The sequence below is a fragment of the Mobula birostris genome, chromosome 9 (genome assembly GCF_030028105.1).
Source record: "Mobula birostris isolate sMobBir1 chromosome 9, sMobBir1.hap1, whole genome shotgun sequence".
NCBI classification, from domain to species: Eukaryota; Metazoa; Chordata; class Chondrichthyes; order Myliobatiformes; family Myliobatidae; genus Mobula; species Mobula birostris.
Window position 1 is genome coordinate 53,942,767 of NC_092378.1, and position 15,188 is coordinate 53,957,954.

At 41.4% G+C, this 15,188-nt stretch overlaps 1 protein-coding gene across 3 annotated transcripts in view; it reads left to right on the forward strand.

The window, feature by feature from the left end:
- The window catches only part of LOC140202765 (uncharacterized), a 126,920-nt gene that overhangs the window by 13,607 nt on the left and 98,125 nt on the right, over window positions 1-15,188 (forward strand). The window contains exon 5 of one of the 3 annotated variants that reach the window (XM_072268074.1): window positions 13,524-13,559. The exons of the other annotated variants lie outside the window; for them this stretch is intronic. Coding sequence (XP_072124175.1) covers window positions 13,524-13,559 — 36 coding nt within the window. The remainder of the gene's footprint in view (window positions 1-13,523; window positions 13,560-15,188) is intronic. 3 annotated transcript variants of the gene reach the window in all.

Consider the following 15,188-nt stretch of genomic DNA (forward strand, 5'->3'; position numbering starts at 1 on the left):
TTTTAGCACATTTTACTTGTAGCATTTGCAAAATTAAGAGTAACATGGAGTTTGATGACCTGTTAAATGACTGTTACTCAAAATGACAGATCCTGAAAATCAGTTCTGTGCTGTTCTTTGCCACTTCTGACTTCCTTTGTATCACTGTTTCTGGAAGCAAAGTTTGAGCTAAAAATACAATGATATTTATCAAAGGCAGGAACTCTGAACTAAGTGTCTGAAACAACTACCAAAGTACAAGGCATTATAATACCAAGGTATTATGATTTAGGGCAGAGAAATTAAAGGAAAATAGGAGGTGTGTGTAACGGGATAACAGAGTAATCAATGAAGATTTTTAACTACAAATAAACCAGGAAATTTGCAATTACAAAGCACAGAATGAATTCCTGGAATGTATACAAGGTGAATTTGTAGATCAGACTGTTGAGAAACCAGTTAGAGAATAGATCTAGTTATGTGCAAGAAGAATGCATGAAATAATAATCTAATTGTAAAGAAGCCCATAAGGAAGTAGCCATAATGTAATTGAATTTCACATTGTTCAATCTGAAACCAACGTTTTCAACCTGTTCTTCATGTTTTTTTTGATAAACATCTCCATTGTCCACTGTCCCACGTAACTTAGTGTCACCTGCAAATTTACTAAGTCATTGATATGGATGACAAGCAATAATGGGTCCGGCACTGACCACTGAGACACACTACTAGTCACAAGCCTCTAGTACAAGAAACATCCTTCTGCCATCACCTTCAGCTTCCTACCATCCAGCTAATTCTGTATCCAATCAGACAGTTCTCTCTGGATCCGATGCTATCTAACATTCCAGAGCTCGTCTCCATGTGAAATCTTATCGAAGATCTTAGTGAAGTCCACAGAAACTTCATTAACCAACCTCCCCTTATCAACTTTCTTGGTCACCACATCATAAACTCAATCAAGTTTGTAGGCCATGCCAACAACTTTTAATCAATTCCTGTCTTTCCAGAAGTATTTATCCCTCAAAATCTTCTCCAGTAACCACAGGTGACCCACAAGTACATCACAGGTGTAAGACTTGTTTGTGTATTGTATCCAGTTTTCTTTCTTGACACCTCCTTAAATAAAGTTACAATGTTCACTGCCCTTCAGTCTACTAGCCCATGGTTAAAGTTGATCTGAATATCTCAGCCAGGGTTCCCGCAATTTCTTCTCTAGCTTCCAACAATGTCCTTGGATTATACTGGTCAGGCCTTGGAGACTTGTCTGCCTTCATAGCTTTTAAGACATCCATAAGGTAGTGTAGACTTACACCAAAGACTCCCCATTTACTTTTTCTAGCTCCAAAGTCTTCATGCCTTTTTCCATGGCAAAAACAGAGGAGAAATATTCATTAAGAACCTAGCCCATCTCCTCTGGCTGCACTCAAGGATGTTCTCTAGACTTTGAAAGGTCCTATTCTCTCTAAACTTACTATTTTTTCCTTAATATATTTATAAAATTTCTTTGGATTTTTTCTTAATCTGTTTTAACAATGTTATCTCATGTTTCTTTTTCGCCCTCCATTAGACTTCTGTATCCCACATATCGCTTCAAGGATGCAGTTGATCCCAGCTGTCTGTACGTGACCCACATCTCTTCCTATTTCCTGGCATAGGCTTCAATATCTCTTTATCTATTCCCTCCAACCTTGCTCTTCACTGTAACAGGAACATTAAAGCTGCCTCACCTTTAACAGCCTCCCACTTGCCAATGGTCCCTTTGACAAAACAATCCCTGCTCTAATCAACCTTTGCAAGCCCCTGTCACATATCATCAAAATTTACCTTGCTCCTATTTAGAAATTGGATGAGTTCTATCCCCTAACTAATCTATTTTATAACTAATAGAACTATGGTAATTACTCCGAAAGTGTTGCCCTTCTGTCACTTGCCCTGCCCTATTACCCCAGTGTGGCTCAATCTTTGCCCTCTCTTTTGCAGGGCACTTTTTATATTGCCCAAGGAAAGTTTTCTGAACACAGTTAACAAATTTCAACAAGTCTAAGCTCTTAACAGTATGATAGTGCCAGTCTCCATTAGGAAAGTTATAATCCTGTACCTTCACAACCCTATTATTCTTGCAGCTCTGCATAACCTACTTGCTTATTTGTTATTTTAATTCCTTTTGACTGCCTGGGGACCTCAAGTACAAACCCAACAATGTAATCATCTCCATCTCATTTCTGAGCTCTACCCAAAAACACTCATTGGACGACCCATCAGTAATTTCATCTCTGACTGCTGCTGTGACAGTGCTCTCAGGCTTTTATGTGTCATCTGTCAAAGTTGTCAGGGTTTGAAAGTTTAGTCATAGTCATAGTCATACTTTATTGATCCCGGGGGAAATTGGTTTTCGTTACAGTTGCACCATAAATAATAAATAGTAATAGAACCATAAATAGTTAAATAGTAGTATGTAAATTATGCCAGTAAATTATGAAATAGGTCCAGGACCATCCTATTGGCTCAGGGTGGCTGACCCTCCAAGGGAGGAGTTGTAAAGTTTGATGGCCACAGGCAGGAATGACTTCCTGTGACGCTCTGTGCTGCATCTCGGTGGAATGAGTCTCTGGCTGAATGTACTCCTGTGCCCACCCAGTACATTATTTAGTGGATGGGAGACATTGACCAAGATGGCATGCAACTTAGACAGCATCCTCTTTTCAGGTACCACCGTGAGAGAGTCCAGTTCTATCCCCACAACATCTCTGGCCTTACCCATGAGTTTGTTGATTCTGTTGATGTCTGCTACCCTCAGCCTGCTGCCCCAGCACACAATAGCAAACATGATAGCACTGGCCACCACAGACTCGTAGAACATCCTCAACATTGTCCGGTAGATGTTAAAGGATCTCAGTCTCCTCAGGAAATAGAGACGGCTCTGGCCCGTCTTGTAGACAGCCTCAGTGTTCTTTGACCAGTCCAGTTTAACACAGAACATAGAATAGTTCAGCACAGTACAGGCCCTTCGGCCCACAATGTTGTGCCGACCCTCAAACCCTGCCTCCCATATAAGCCCCCACCTTAAATTCCTCCATATATCTGTCTAGTAGTCTCTTAAACTTCACTAGTGTATCTGCCTCCACCACTGACTCAGGCAGTGCATTCCACGCACCAACCACTCTCTGAGTAAAAAACCTTCCTCTAATATCCCCCTTGAACTTCCCACCCCTTACCTTAAAGCCATGTCCTCTTGTATTGAGCAGTGGTGCCCCAGGGAAGAGGCGCCGGCTATCCACTCTATCTATTCTTCTTATTATCTTGTACACCTCTATCATGTCTCCTCTCATCCTCCTTCTCTCCAAAGAGTAAAGCCCTCGCTCCCTTAATCTCTGATCATAATGCACACTCTCTAAACCAGGCAGCATCCTGGTAAATCTCTTCTGTACCCTTTCCAATGCTTCCACATCCTTCCTATAGTGAGGTGACCAGAACTGGACACAGTACTCCAAGTGTGGCCTAACCAGAGTTTTATAGAGCTGCATCATTACATCGCGACTCTTAAACTCTATCCCTCGACTTATGAAAGCTAACACCCCATAAGCTTTCTTAACTACCCTATCCAACTGTGAGACAACTTTCAGGGATCTGTGGACATGTACCCCGAGATCCCTCTGCTCCTCCACACTACCAAGTATCCTGCCATTTACTTTGTACTCTGCCTTGGAGTTTGTCCTTCCAAAGTGTACCACCTCACACTTCTCTGGGTTGAACTCCATCTGCCACTTCTCAGCCCACTTCTGCATCCTATCAATGTCTCTCTGCAATCTTTGACAATCCTCTACACTATCTACAACACCACCAACCTTTGTGTCGTCTGCAAACTTGCCAACCCACCCTTCTACCCCCACATCCAGGTCATTAATAAAAATCACGAAAAGTAGAGGTCCCAGAGCAGATCCTTGTGGGACACCACTAGTCACAATCCTCCAATCTGAATGTACTCCCTCCACCACCATCCTCTGCCTTCTGCAGGCAAGCCAATTCTGAATCCACCTGGCCAAACTTCCCTGGATCCCATGCCTTCTAACTTTCTGAATAAGCCTACCGTGTGGAACCTTGTCAAATACCTTACTAAAATCCATATAGATCATATCCACTGCATTACCCTCATCTATATGCCTGGTCACCTCCTCAAAGAACTCTATCAGGCTTGTTAGACACGATCTGCCCTTCACAAAGCCATGCTGACTGTCCCTGATCAGAACATGATTCTCTAAATGTCCGTAGATCCTATCTCTAAAAATCTTTTCCAACAGCTTTCCCGCCACAGACATAAGACTCACTGGTCTGTAATTACCCGGACTATCCCTACTACCTTTTTTGAACAAGGGGACAACATTCGCCTCCCTCCAATCCTCCGGTACCATTCCCGTGGACAACGAGGACATAAAGATCCTAGCCAGAGGCTCAGCAATCTCTTCCCTCGCCTCGTGGAGCAGCCTGGGGAATATTCCGTCAGGCCCCGGGGACTTATCTGTCCTAATGTATTTTAACAACTCCAACACCTCCTCTCCCTTAATATCAACATGCTCCAGAACATCAACCTCACTCATATTGTCCTCACCATCATCAAGTTCCCCCTCATTGGTGAATACCGAAGAGAAGTATTCATTGAGGACCTCGCTCACTTCCACAGCCTCCAGGCACATCTTCCCACCTTTACCTCTAATCGGTCCTACCTTCACTCCTGTCATCCTTTTTTTATTGTCAATTCATATCCCCAGGTACTTGTCATCCTCCACCATGTCCACACTGACCCCCTGAATGGAAACAGGGGTCACCGGTACCTTTGGTCTCCTCAGGTCTACCACCAGCTCCTTAGTCTTTTTCACATTAAGCTGCAGATAATTCTGCTCACACCATGTGACAAAGTTTCCTACCGTAGCCCTGTAATCCAACCTTAAAAATTAATTAAATCAGTAAAAATATTTAAAAATAAAAACACTTAAAAATTAAAATCAATTAAATACATTCATGAAACAGAAGTAATGGGGAAAAAACGATCTATCCTTTGTCTATCCTAAATGGTGCTTTTGGTCTTTTAGCCTTCTTGGGGATATTCTGATGGAGCAGCCAGATGTTGTTCAGCAGCACCAGCACAGATCCAGACAAAAGGCAAATAGAAGAGATGATGTCTATAGACTAAAGCAGAATAAATCTTAGCAAATATCATTGCTAAAATTCTCTGAGTCATAAAACATTTCCTTATTGGGTGAAGCACCCTATCTCTATCTTCCTGTTATGGTTGCACAACGTATCATGCCGTGTTAGCAGAAAGGTTTAAACTGCACACGCTTCCGTGCTCTGCATAGCCTTGTAAATATATCATACAACATAACCAGATGTTTTATTGTAAAAAGCATTATTATTATTGTTATTGTTAATGCCCTAGGGTTGCTTGTTTTAGCACATTTTACTTGTAGCATTTGCAAAGTTAAGAGTAACATGGAGTTTGATGACCTGTTAGATGACTGTTACTCAAAATGACAGATCCTGAAAATCAGTTCTGTGCTGTTCTTTGCCGCTTCTGACTTCCTTTGTATCACTGTTTCTGGAAGCAAAGTTTGAGCTAAAAATACAATGATATTTATCAAAGGCAGGAACTCTGAACTAAATGTCTGAAACAACTACCAAAGTACAAGGCATTATGATACCAAGGTATTATGATTTAAGGCGCAGAAATTAAAGGAAAATAGGAGGCGTGTGTAATGGGGTAACAGAGTAATAAATGAAGATTTCAAACTACAAATAAACCAGGAAATTTGCAATTACAAAGCACAGAATGAATTCCTGGAATGTATACAAGGTGAATTTGTAGATCAGACTGTTGAGAAACCAGTTAGAGAATAGATCTAGTTATGTGCAAGGAGAATGCATGTACTAATAATCTAATTGTAAAGAAGCACATAAGAAAGTAGCCATAATGTAATTGAATTTCACATTGTTCAATCTGAAACTGACGTTTTCAACCTGTTCTTCATGTTTTTATTGATAAACATCTCCATTGTCCACTGTCCCACGTAACTTAATGTCACCTGCAAATTTACTAAGTCATTGATATAGATGACAAGCAATAATGGGTCCGGCACTGACTACTGAGACACACTACTAGTCACAAGCCTCTAGTACATGAAACATCCTTCTACCATCACCTTCAGCTTCCTACCATCCAGCTAATTCTGTATCCAATTAGACAGTTCTCTCCGGATCTTATGCGATCTAACATTCCAGGGCTCGTCTCTATGTGAAATCTTATCAAAGATCTTAGTGAAGTCCACAGAAACTTCATTAACCAACCTCCCCTTATCAACTTTCTTGGTCACGTCGTCATAAACTCAATCAAGTTTGTAGGCCATGCCAACAACCTTTAATCAATCCCTCTCTTTCAAGAAGTATTTATCCCTCAAAATCTTCTCCAGTAACCACAGGTGTAAGACTTGTTTGTCTATTGTTTCCAGTTTTTTTTCTTGACACCTCCTTAAATAAGGGTACAATGTTTGCTGCCCTTCAGTCTACTAGCCCATGGTTAATGTTGATCTGAATATCTCAGCCAGGGTTCCCACAATTTCTTTCCTAGCTTCCAACAATGTTCTTGGATTAAACTGGTCAGGCCTTGGAGACTTGTCTGCCTTCATAGCATTTAAGACATCCATAAGGTAGTGTAGACTTAAACCAAAGACTCCCCATTTACTTTTTCTAGCTCCAAAGTCTTCATGCCTTTTTCCATGGCAAAAACAGAGGAGAAGTATTCATTAAGAACCTAGCCCATCTCCTCTGGCTGCGCTCAAGGATGTTCTCTAGACTTTGAAAAGTCCTATTCTCTCTAAAGTTACTCTTTTTTCCTTAATATATTTATAAAATTTCTTCGGACTTTTTCTTAATCTGTTATAACAATGTTATTTCATGTTTCTTTTCCGCCCTCCTGTTTTCTTTCTTGATTATACTTCTGTATCCCACATATCGCTTCAAGGATGCAGTTGATCCCAGCTGTCCATATGTGACCCACATCTCCTCCTATTTCCTGGCATAGGCTTCAATATCTCTTTATCTATGCCTTCCAACCTTGCTCTTCACTGTAACAGGAACATTAAAACTGCCTCACCTTTAACAGCCTCCCACTTGCCAATGGTCCCTTTGACAAAACAATCCCTGCTCTAACCAACCTTTGCAAGCCCCTGTCACACACCATCAAAATTTACCTTGCTCCTATTTAGAAATTGGATGAGTTCCATCTCCTAACTAATCTATTTTATAGCTAATAGAACTATGGTAATTACTCCGAAAGTGTTGCCCTTCTGTCACTTGCCCTGCCCTATTACCCCAGTGTGGCTCGATCTTTGCCCTCTCGTTTGCGGGGCACTTTTTATATTGCCCAAGGTAAGTTTCTTCAACACAGTTAACAAATTTCAATAAGTCTAAGCTCTTAACAGTATGATTGTGCCAGTCTCCATTAGGAAAGTTAAAATCCCGTACCTTCACAATCCAATTATTCTTGCAGCTCTGCACAATCTCCTTGCATATTTGTTATTTTAATTCCTTTTGACTGCCTGGAGACCTCAAGTACAAACCCAACAATGTGATCATCTCCATCTCATTTCTGAGCTCCACCCAAAAACCCTCATTGGATGACCCATCAGTAATTTCATCTCTGACTGCTGCTGTGACAGTGTCCTTAACCAGAAATACAATTTACCCTCCTCTCTTTTCCCCACCTTCATACTGCCTAATGGATCTGTGGCCTGAAACACTTAAGCTCTCAGTCCTGTCCCTCCCTTAGCCATGTTTCCACAATGACTGTCTACGTCTTCTATTAATCCACCGTACCTGTCAGGCCTCTTGCATTGAAATGAACACAATTTAGTCTACAGACTTTCCTCGCTCCCAGCCATGTGTTTGAGGCAGGAATCAATGAGCATCTAATCAACAGACAGGTTATCTGAAATGGGAAAAGGGGATATCATGTGCAGGATGGGTGAGAAGAATCTGGTGCATGAGATTCTTTAAGGCATTCCTATGTATGAAATACAATCATAATAATTTCTTAAACTCCACCTGCCAAACGTCAGGCTGAAGTTTAGTTTGGTGAGTACATTACTAAAATTTCCATGTACTTGACAGAGAAAAACTGAGGTTGAGAAATAGATTTCAGCAATACCTTTCTTCCCTAGGTATCAGCCAACAGTCAGATGAAAGGCCGCCTGAAGGTAATGATGGTTTGCATTTTCCTGCTTTATTAGGGAGTCACATTGTCTTGACTAGTTGGATGAATGAAAATCATTTCCACTCCTGGATCAAACTTTCCCTTTTCACTGGTTTCCTTGGATTTTCAGCTGCCTCTCTGCTGAGCCATGAGAATGCAGGCCAGGAGTATGGTGCGAAATATGGTTTTGCCACTACAGAGATATATATGTATTGTGGTTTCTTAAGATTTTTATAGACAGGGTTGGTAATGGGGACAAGCTCCCACTACCTATTAAATGCTCCCTATGGCATACATCTCAAATAACCTCTGACAGTTGTCCAGCTCCGGTCCTTACTAAGCCAGGCAGAGCTATTTCTACTGACAGGAGAAGGGCAAAGGTGGGTTACTGGTGCCTTAAAAGCAATCACTGCAGGCAGATGGGGCTCATCACCTGTGGTTGGCTGCTCATTTACAAGAAGTAACTCTGATCTCAAACCTCTGCTGCCTTGTGGCTATATCCACTCATAGGGAAGGCTTTGGGAGTACAGTAAACTTAGAGGGAAGAATCTGGAACTGAAGTCCCTAAGGCAATCCTACTTGAGTTCAATGCTGACTGGGAACTACTCTGATGCTGCTGGTGCCAAACTGTATCAGTCTCTGCCGTTCCTTTGAGTTCATCAGATGCGCGGAGATGGGAAGCTGGCCACAAGGGCAGTAGTTTGCTCTCCATATCGCACTGCCCAGGCTTGTGTATCTAGACAGCTAGAACACAACATCCATGGTCAACCCTGACCAACTGAGGCCTCACAAGATATATTGTACATAAGTTAAATAAATAGTGCAAAATAATAGCAAAAATACTTCATCGAGATCAAGAATTCATTGGCAACATATGAAAGGTCAATTCAAGGGTCTGATAACAGGGGGATGGAAGTTATCCTTGACCCTGGTGGTATGTGCTCTCAGGCTTTTATGTGTCATCTGTCAAAGTTGTCAGGGTTTGAAAGTTTAGTCATAGTCATAGTCATACTTTATTGATCCCGGGGGAAATTGGTTTTCGTTACAGTTGCACCATAAATAATAAATAGTAATAGAACCATAAATAGTTAAATAGTAGTATGTAAATTATGCCAGTAAATTATGAAATAGGTCCAGGACCAGCCTATTGGCTCAGGGTGGCTGACCCTCCAAGGGAGGAGTTGTAAAGTTTGATGGCCACAGGCAGGAATGACTTCCTATGACGCACTGTGCTGCATCTTGGTGGAATGAGTCTCTGGCTGAATGTACTCCTGTGCCCACCCAGTACATTATTTAGTGGATGGGAGACATTGACCAAGATGGCAGGCAACTTAGACAGCACCCTCTTTTCAGACAACACAGTGAGAGAGTTCAGTTCTATCCCCACAACATCACTGGCCTTACCCATGAGTTTGTTGATTCTGTTGGTGTCTGCTACCCTCAGCCTGCTGCCCCAGCACACAACAGCAAACATGATAGCACTGGCCACCACAGACTCTTAGAACATCCTCAGCATCGTCCGGCAGATGTTAAAGGACCTCAGTCTCCTCAGGAAATAGAGACGGCTCTGGACCTTCTTGTAGACAGCATCAGTGTTCTTTGACCAGTCCAGTTTATTGTCAATTTGTATCCCCAGGTATTTGTAATCCTCCACCATGTCCACACTGACCACCCGGATGGAAACAGGGGTCACCGATACCTTAGCTCTCCTCAGGTCTACCACCAGCTCCTTAGTCTTTTTCACATTAAGCTGCAGATAATTCTGCTCACACCATGTGACAAAGTTTCCTACCGTAGCCCTGTACTCAGCCTCATCTCCCTTGCTTATGCATCCAACTACGGCAGAGTCATCAGAAAACTTCTGAAGATGACAAGACTCTGTGCAGTAATTGAAGTCCGAGGTATAAATGGTGAAGAGAAAGGGAGACGAGACAGTCCCCTGTGGAGCCCCAGTGCTGCTGATCACTCTGTCGGACACACAGTGTTGCAAGCACACGTACTGTTTGTGATTGTCTCACAATTTAACAAGTAATCCAACCATAAAAACTAATTAAATCAGTAAAAATATTTAAAAATAATAACACTTAAAAATTAAAATCAATTAAATACAGTCATGAAACAGAAGTAAAAACAAAAAAACAACTTATCCTTACAAATATAAATGGTGCTTTTGTTCTTTTAGTCTTCTTGGGGATATTCTGATGGACCAGCCAGATGTTGTTCAGCAGCACCAGCACAGATCCAGACAAAAGGAAAATAGAAGAGATGATGTCTATAGACTAAAGCAGAATAAATCTTAGCAAATATGGTTCCTAAAATTCTCTGAGTCATAAAACATTTCCTTACTGGATGAAGCACCCTATCTCCATCTTCCTGTTATAACTGCACAAGTTATCATGCTGAGTTAGCAGAAAGGTTTAAACTGCACACACTTCCATGCTCTGTATAGCCTTGTAAATATAACATGCAACATAACCAGATTTTTTATTATAAAAAGCATTATTGTTATTGTTAATGCCCTAGGATTGCTTGTTTTAGCACATTTTACTTGTAGCATTTGCAAAATTAAGAGTAACATGGAGTTTGATGACCTGTTAAATGACTGTTACTCAAAATGACAGATCCTGAAAATCAGTTCTGTGCTGTTCTTTGCCACTTCTGACTTCCTTTGTATCACTGTTTCTGGAAGCAAAGTTTGAGCTAAAAATACAATGATATTTATCAAAGGCAGGAACTCTGAACTAAGTGTCTGAAACAACTACCAAAGTACAAGGCATTATAATACCAAGGTATTATGATTTAGGGCAGAGAAATTAAAGGAAAATAGGAGGTGTGTGTAATGGGATAACAGAGTAATCAATGAAGATTTTTAACTACAAATAAACCAGGAAATTTGCAATTACAAAGCACAGAATGAATTCCTGGAATGTATACAAGGTGAATTTGTAGATCAGACTGTTGAGAAACCAGTTAGAGAATAGATCTAGTTATGTGCAAGAAGAATGCATGAAATAATAATCTAATTGTAAAGAAGCCCATAAGGAAGTAGCCATAATGTAATTGAATTTCACATTGTTCAATCTGAAACTGACGTTTTCAACCTGTTCTTCATGTTTTTTTTGATAAACATCTCCATTGTCCACTGTCCCACGTAACTTAGTGTCACCTGCAAATTTACTAAGTCATTGATATGGATGACAAGCAATAATGGGTCCGGCACTGACCACTGAGACACACTACTAGTCACAAGCCTCTAGTACAAGAAACATCCTTCTGCCATCACCTTCAGCTTCCTACCATCCAGCTAATTCTGTATCCAATCAGACAGTTCTCTCTGGATCCGATGCTATCTAACATTCCAGAGCTCGTCTCCATGTGAAATCTTATCGAAGATCTTAGTGAAGTCCACAGAAACTTCATTAACCAACCTCCCCTTATCAACTTTCTTGGTCACGTCGTCATAAACTCAATCAAGTTTGTAGGCCATGCCAACAACCTTTAATCAATCCCTCTCTTTCAAGAAGTATTTATCCCTCAAAATCTTCTCCAGTAACCACAGGTGTAAGACTTGTTTGTCTATTGTTTCCAGTTTTTTTTCTTGACACCTCCTTAAATAAGGGTACAATGTTTGCTGCCCTTCAGTCTACTAGCCCATGGTTAATGTTGATCTGAATATCTCAGCCAGGGTTCCCACAATTTCTTTCCTAGCTTCCAACAATGTTCTTGGATTAAACTGGTCAGGCCTTGGAGACTTGTCTGCCTTCATAGCATTTAAGACATCCATAAGGTAGTGTAGACTTAAACCAAAGACTCCCCATTTACTTTTTCTAGCTCCAAAGTCTTCATGCCTTTTTCCATGGCAAAAACAGAGGAGAAGTATTCATTAAGAACCTAGCCCATCTCCTCTGGCTGCGCTCAAGGATGTTCTCTAGACTTTGAAAAGTCCTATTCTCTCTAAAGTTACTCTTTTTTCCTTAATATATTTATAAAATTTCTTCGGACTTTTTCTTAATCTGTTATAACAATGTTATTTCATGTTTCTTTTCCGCCCTCCTGTTTTCTTTCTTGATTATACTTCTGTATCCCACATATCGCTTCAAGGATGCAGTTGATCCCAGCTGTCCATATGTGACCCACATCTCCTCCTATTTCCTGGCATAGGCTTCAATATCTCTTTATCTATGCCTTCCAACCTTGCTCTTCACTGTAACAGGAACATTAAAACTGCCTCACCTTTAACAGCCTCCCACTTGCCAATGGTCCCTTTGACAAAACAATCCCTGCTCTAACCAACCTTTGCAAGCCCCTGTCACACACCATCAAAATTTACCTTGCTCCTATTTAGAAATTGGATGAGTTCCATCTCCTAACTAATCTATTTTATAGCTAATAGAACTATGGTAATTACTCCGAAAGTGTTGCCCTTCTGTCACTTGCCCTGCCCTATTACCCCAGTGTGGCTCGATCTTTGCCCTCTCGTTTGCGGGGCACTTTTTATATTGCCCAAGGTAAGTTTCTTCAACACAGTTAACAAATTTCAATAAGTCTAAGCTCTTAACAGTATGATTGTGCCAGTCTCCATTAGGAAAGTTAAAATCCCGTACCTTCACAATCCAATTATTCTTGCAGCTCTGCACAATCTCCTTGCATATTTGTTATTTTAATTCCTTTTGACTGCCTGGAGACCTCAAGTACAAACCCAACAATGTGATCATCTCCATCTCATTTCTGAGCTCCACCCAAAAACCCTCATTGGATGACCCATCAGTAATTTCATCTCTGACTGCTGCTGTGACAGTGTCCTTAACCAGAAATACAATTTACCCTCCTCTCTTTTCCCCACCTTCATACTGCCTAATGGATCTGTGGCCTGAAACACTTAAGCTCTCAGTCCTGTCCCTCCCTTAGCCATGTTTCCACAATGACTGTCTACGTCTTCTATTAATCCACCGTACCTGTCAGGCCTCTTGCATTGAAATGAACACAATTTAGTCTACAGACTTTCCTCGCTCCCAGCCATGTGTTTGAGGCAGGAATCAATGAGCATCTAATCAACAGACAGGTTATCTGAAATGGGAAAAGGGGATATCATGTGCAGGATGGGTGAGAAGAATCTGGTGCATGAGATTCTTTAAGGCATTCCTATGTATGAAATACAATCATAATAATTTCTTAAACTCCACCTGCCAAACGTCAGGCTGAAGTTTAGTTTGGTGAGTACATTACTAAAATTTCCATGTACTTGACAGAGAAAAACTGAGGTTGAGAAATAGATTTCAGCAATACCTTTCTTCCCTAGGTATCAGCCAACAGTCAGATGAAAGGCCGCCTGAAGGTAATGATGGTTTGCATTTTCCTGCTTTATTAGGGAGTCACATTGTCTTGACTAGTTGGATGAATGAAAATCATTTCCACTCCTGGATCAAACTTTCCCTTTTCACTGGTTTCCTTGGATTTTCAGCTGCCTCTCTGCTGAGCCATGAGAATGCAGGCCAGGAGTATGGTGCGAAATATGGTTTTGCCACTACAGAGATATATATGTATTGTGGTTTCTTAAGATTTTTATAGACAGGGTTGGTAATGGGGACAAGCTCCCACTACCTATTAAATGCTCCCTATGGCATACATCTCAAATAACCTCTGACAGTTGTCCAGCTCCGGTCCTTACTAAGCCAGGCAGAGCTATTTCTACTGACAGGAGAAGGGCAAAGGTGGGTTACTGGTGCCTTAAAAGCAATCACTGCAGGCAGATGGGGCTCATCACCTGTGGTTGGCTGCTCATTTACAAGAAGTAACTCTGATCTCAAACCTCTGCTGCCTTGTGGCTATATCCACTCATAGGGAAGGCTTTGGGAGTACAGTAAACTTAGAGGGAAGAATCTGGAACTGAAGTCCCTAAGGCAATCCTACCTTGAGTTCAATGCTGACTGGGAACTACTCTGATGCTGCTGGTGCCAAACTGTATCAGTCTCTGCCGTTCCTTTGAGTTCATCAGATGCGCGGAGATGGGAAGCTGGCCACAAGGGCAGTAGTTTGCTCTCCATATCGCACTGCCCAGGCTTGTGTATCTAGACAGCTAGAACACAACATCCATGGTCAACCCTGACCAACTGAGGCCTCACAAGATATATTGTACATAAGTTAAATAAATAGTGCAAAATAATAGCAAAAATACTTCATCGAGATCAAGAATTCATTGGCAACATATGAAAGGTCAATTCAAGGGTCTGATAACAGGGGGATGGAAGTTATCCTTGACCCTGGTGGTATGTGCTCTCAGGCTTTTATGTGTCATCTGTCAAAGTTGTCAGGGTTTGAAAGTTTAGTCATAGTCATAGTCATACTTTATTGATCCCGGGGGAAATTGGTTTTCGTTACAGTTGCACCATAAATAATAAATAGTAATAGAACCATAAATAGTTAAATAGTAGTATGTAAATTATGCCAGTAAATTATGAAATAGGTCCAGGACCAGCCTATTGGCTCAGGGTGGCTGACCCTCCAAGGGAGGAGTTGTAAAGTTTGATGGCCACAGGCAGGAATGACTTCCTATGACGCACTGTGCTGCATCTTGGTGGAATGAGTCTCTGGCTGAATGTACTCCTGTGCCCACCCAGTACATTATTTAGTGGATGGGAGACATTGACCAAGATGGCAGGCAACTTAGACAGCACCCTCTTTTCAGACAACACAGTGAGAGAGTTCAGTTCTATCCCCACAACATCACTGGCCTTACCCATGAGTTTGTTGATTCTGTTGGTGTCTGCTACCCTCAGCCTGCTGCCCCAGCACACAACAGCAAACATGATAGCACTGGCCACCACAGACTCTTAGAACATCCTCAGCATCGTCCGGCAGATGTTAAAGGACCTCAGTCTCCTCAGGAAATAGAGACGGCTCTGGACCTTCTTGTAGACAGCATCAGTGTTCTTTGACCAGTCCAGTTTATTGTCAATTTGTATCC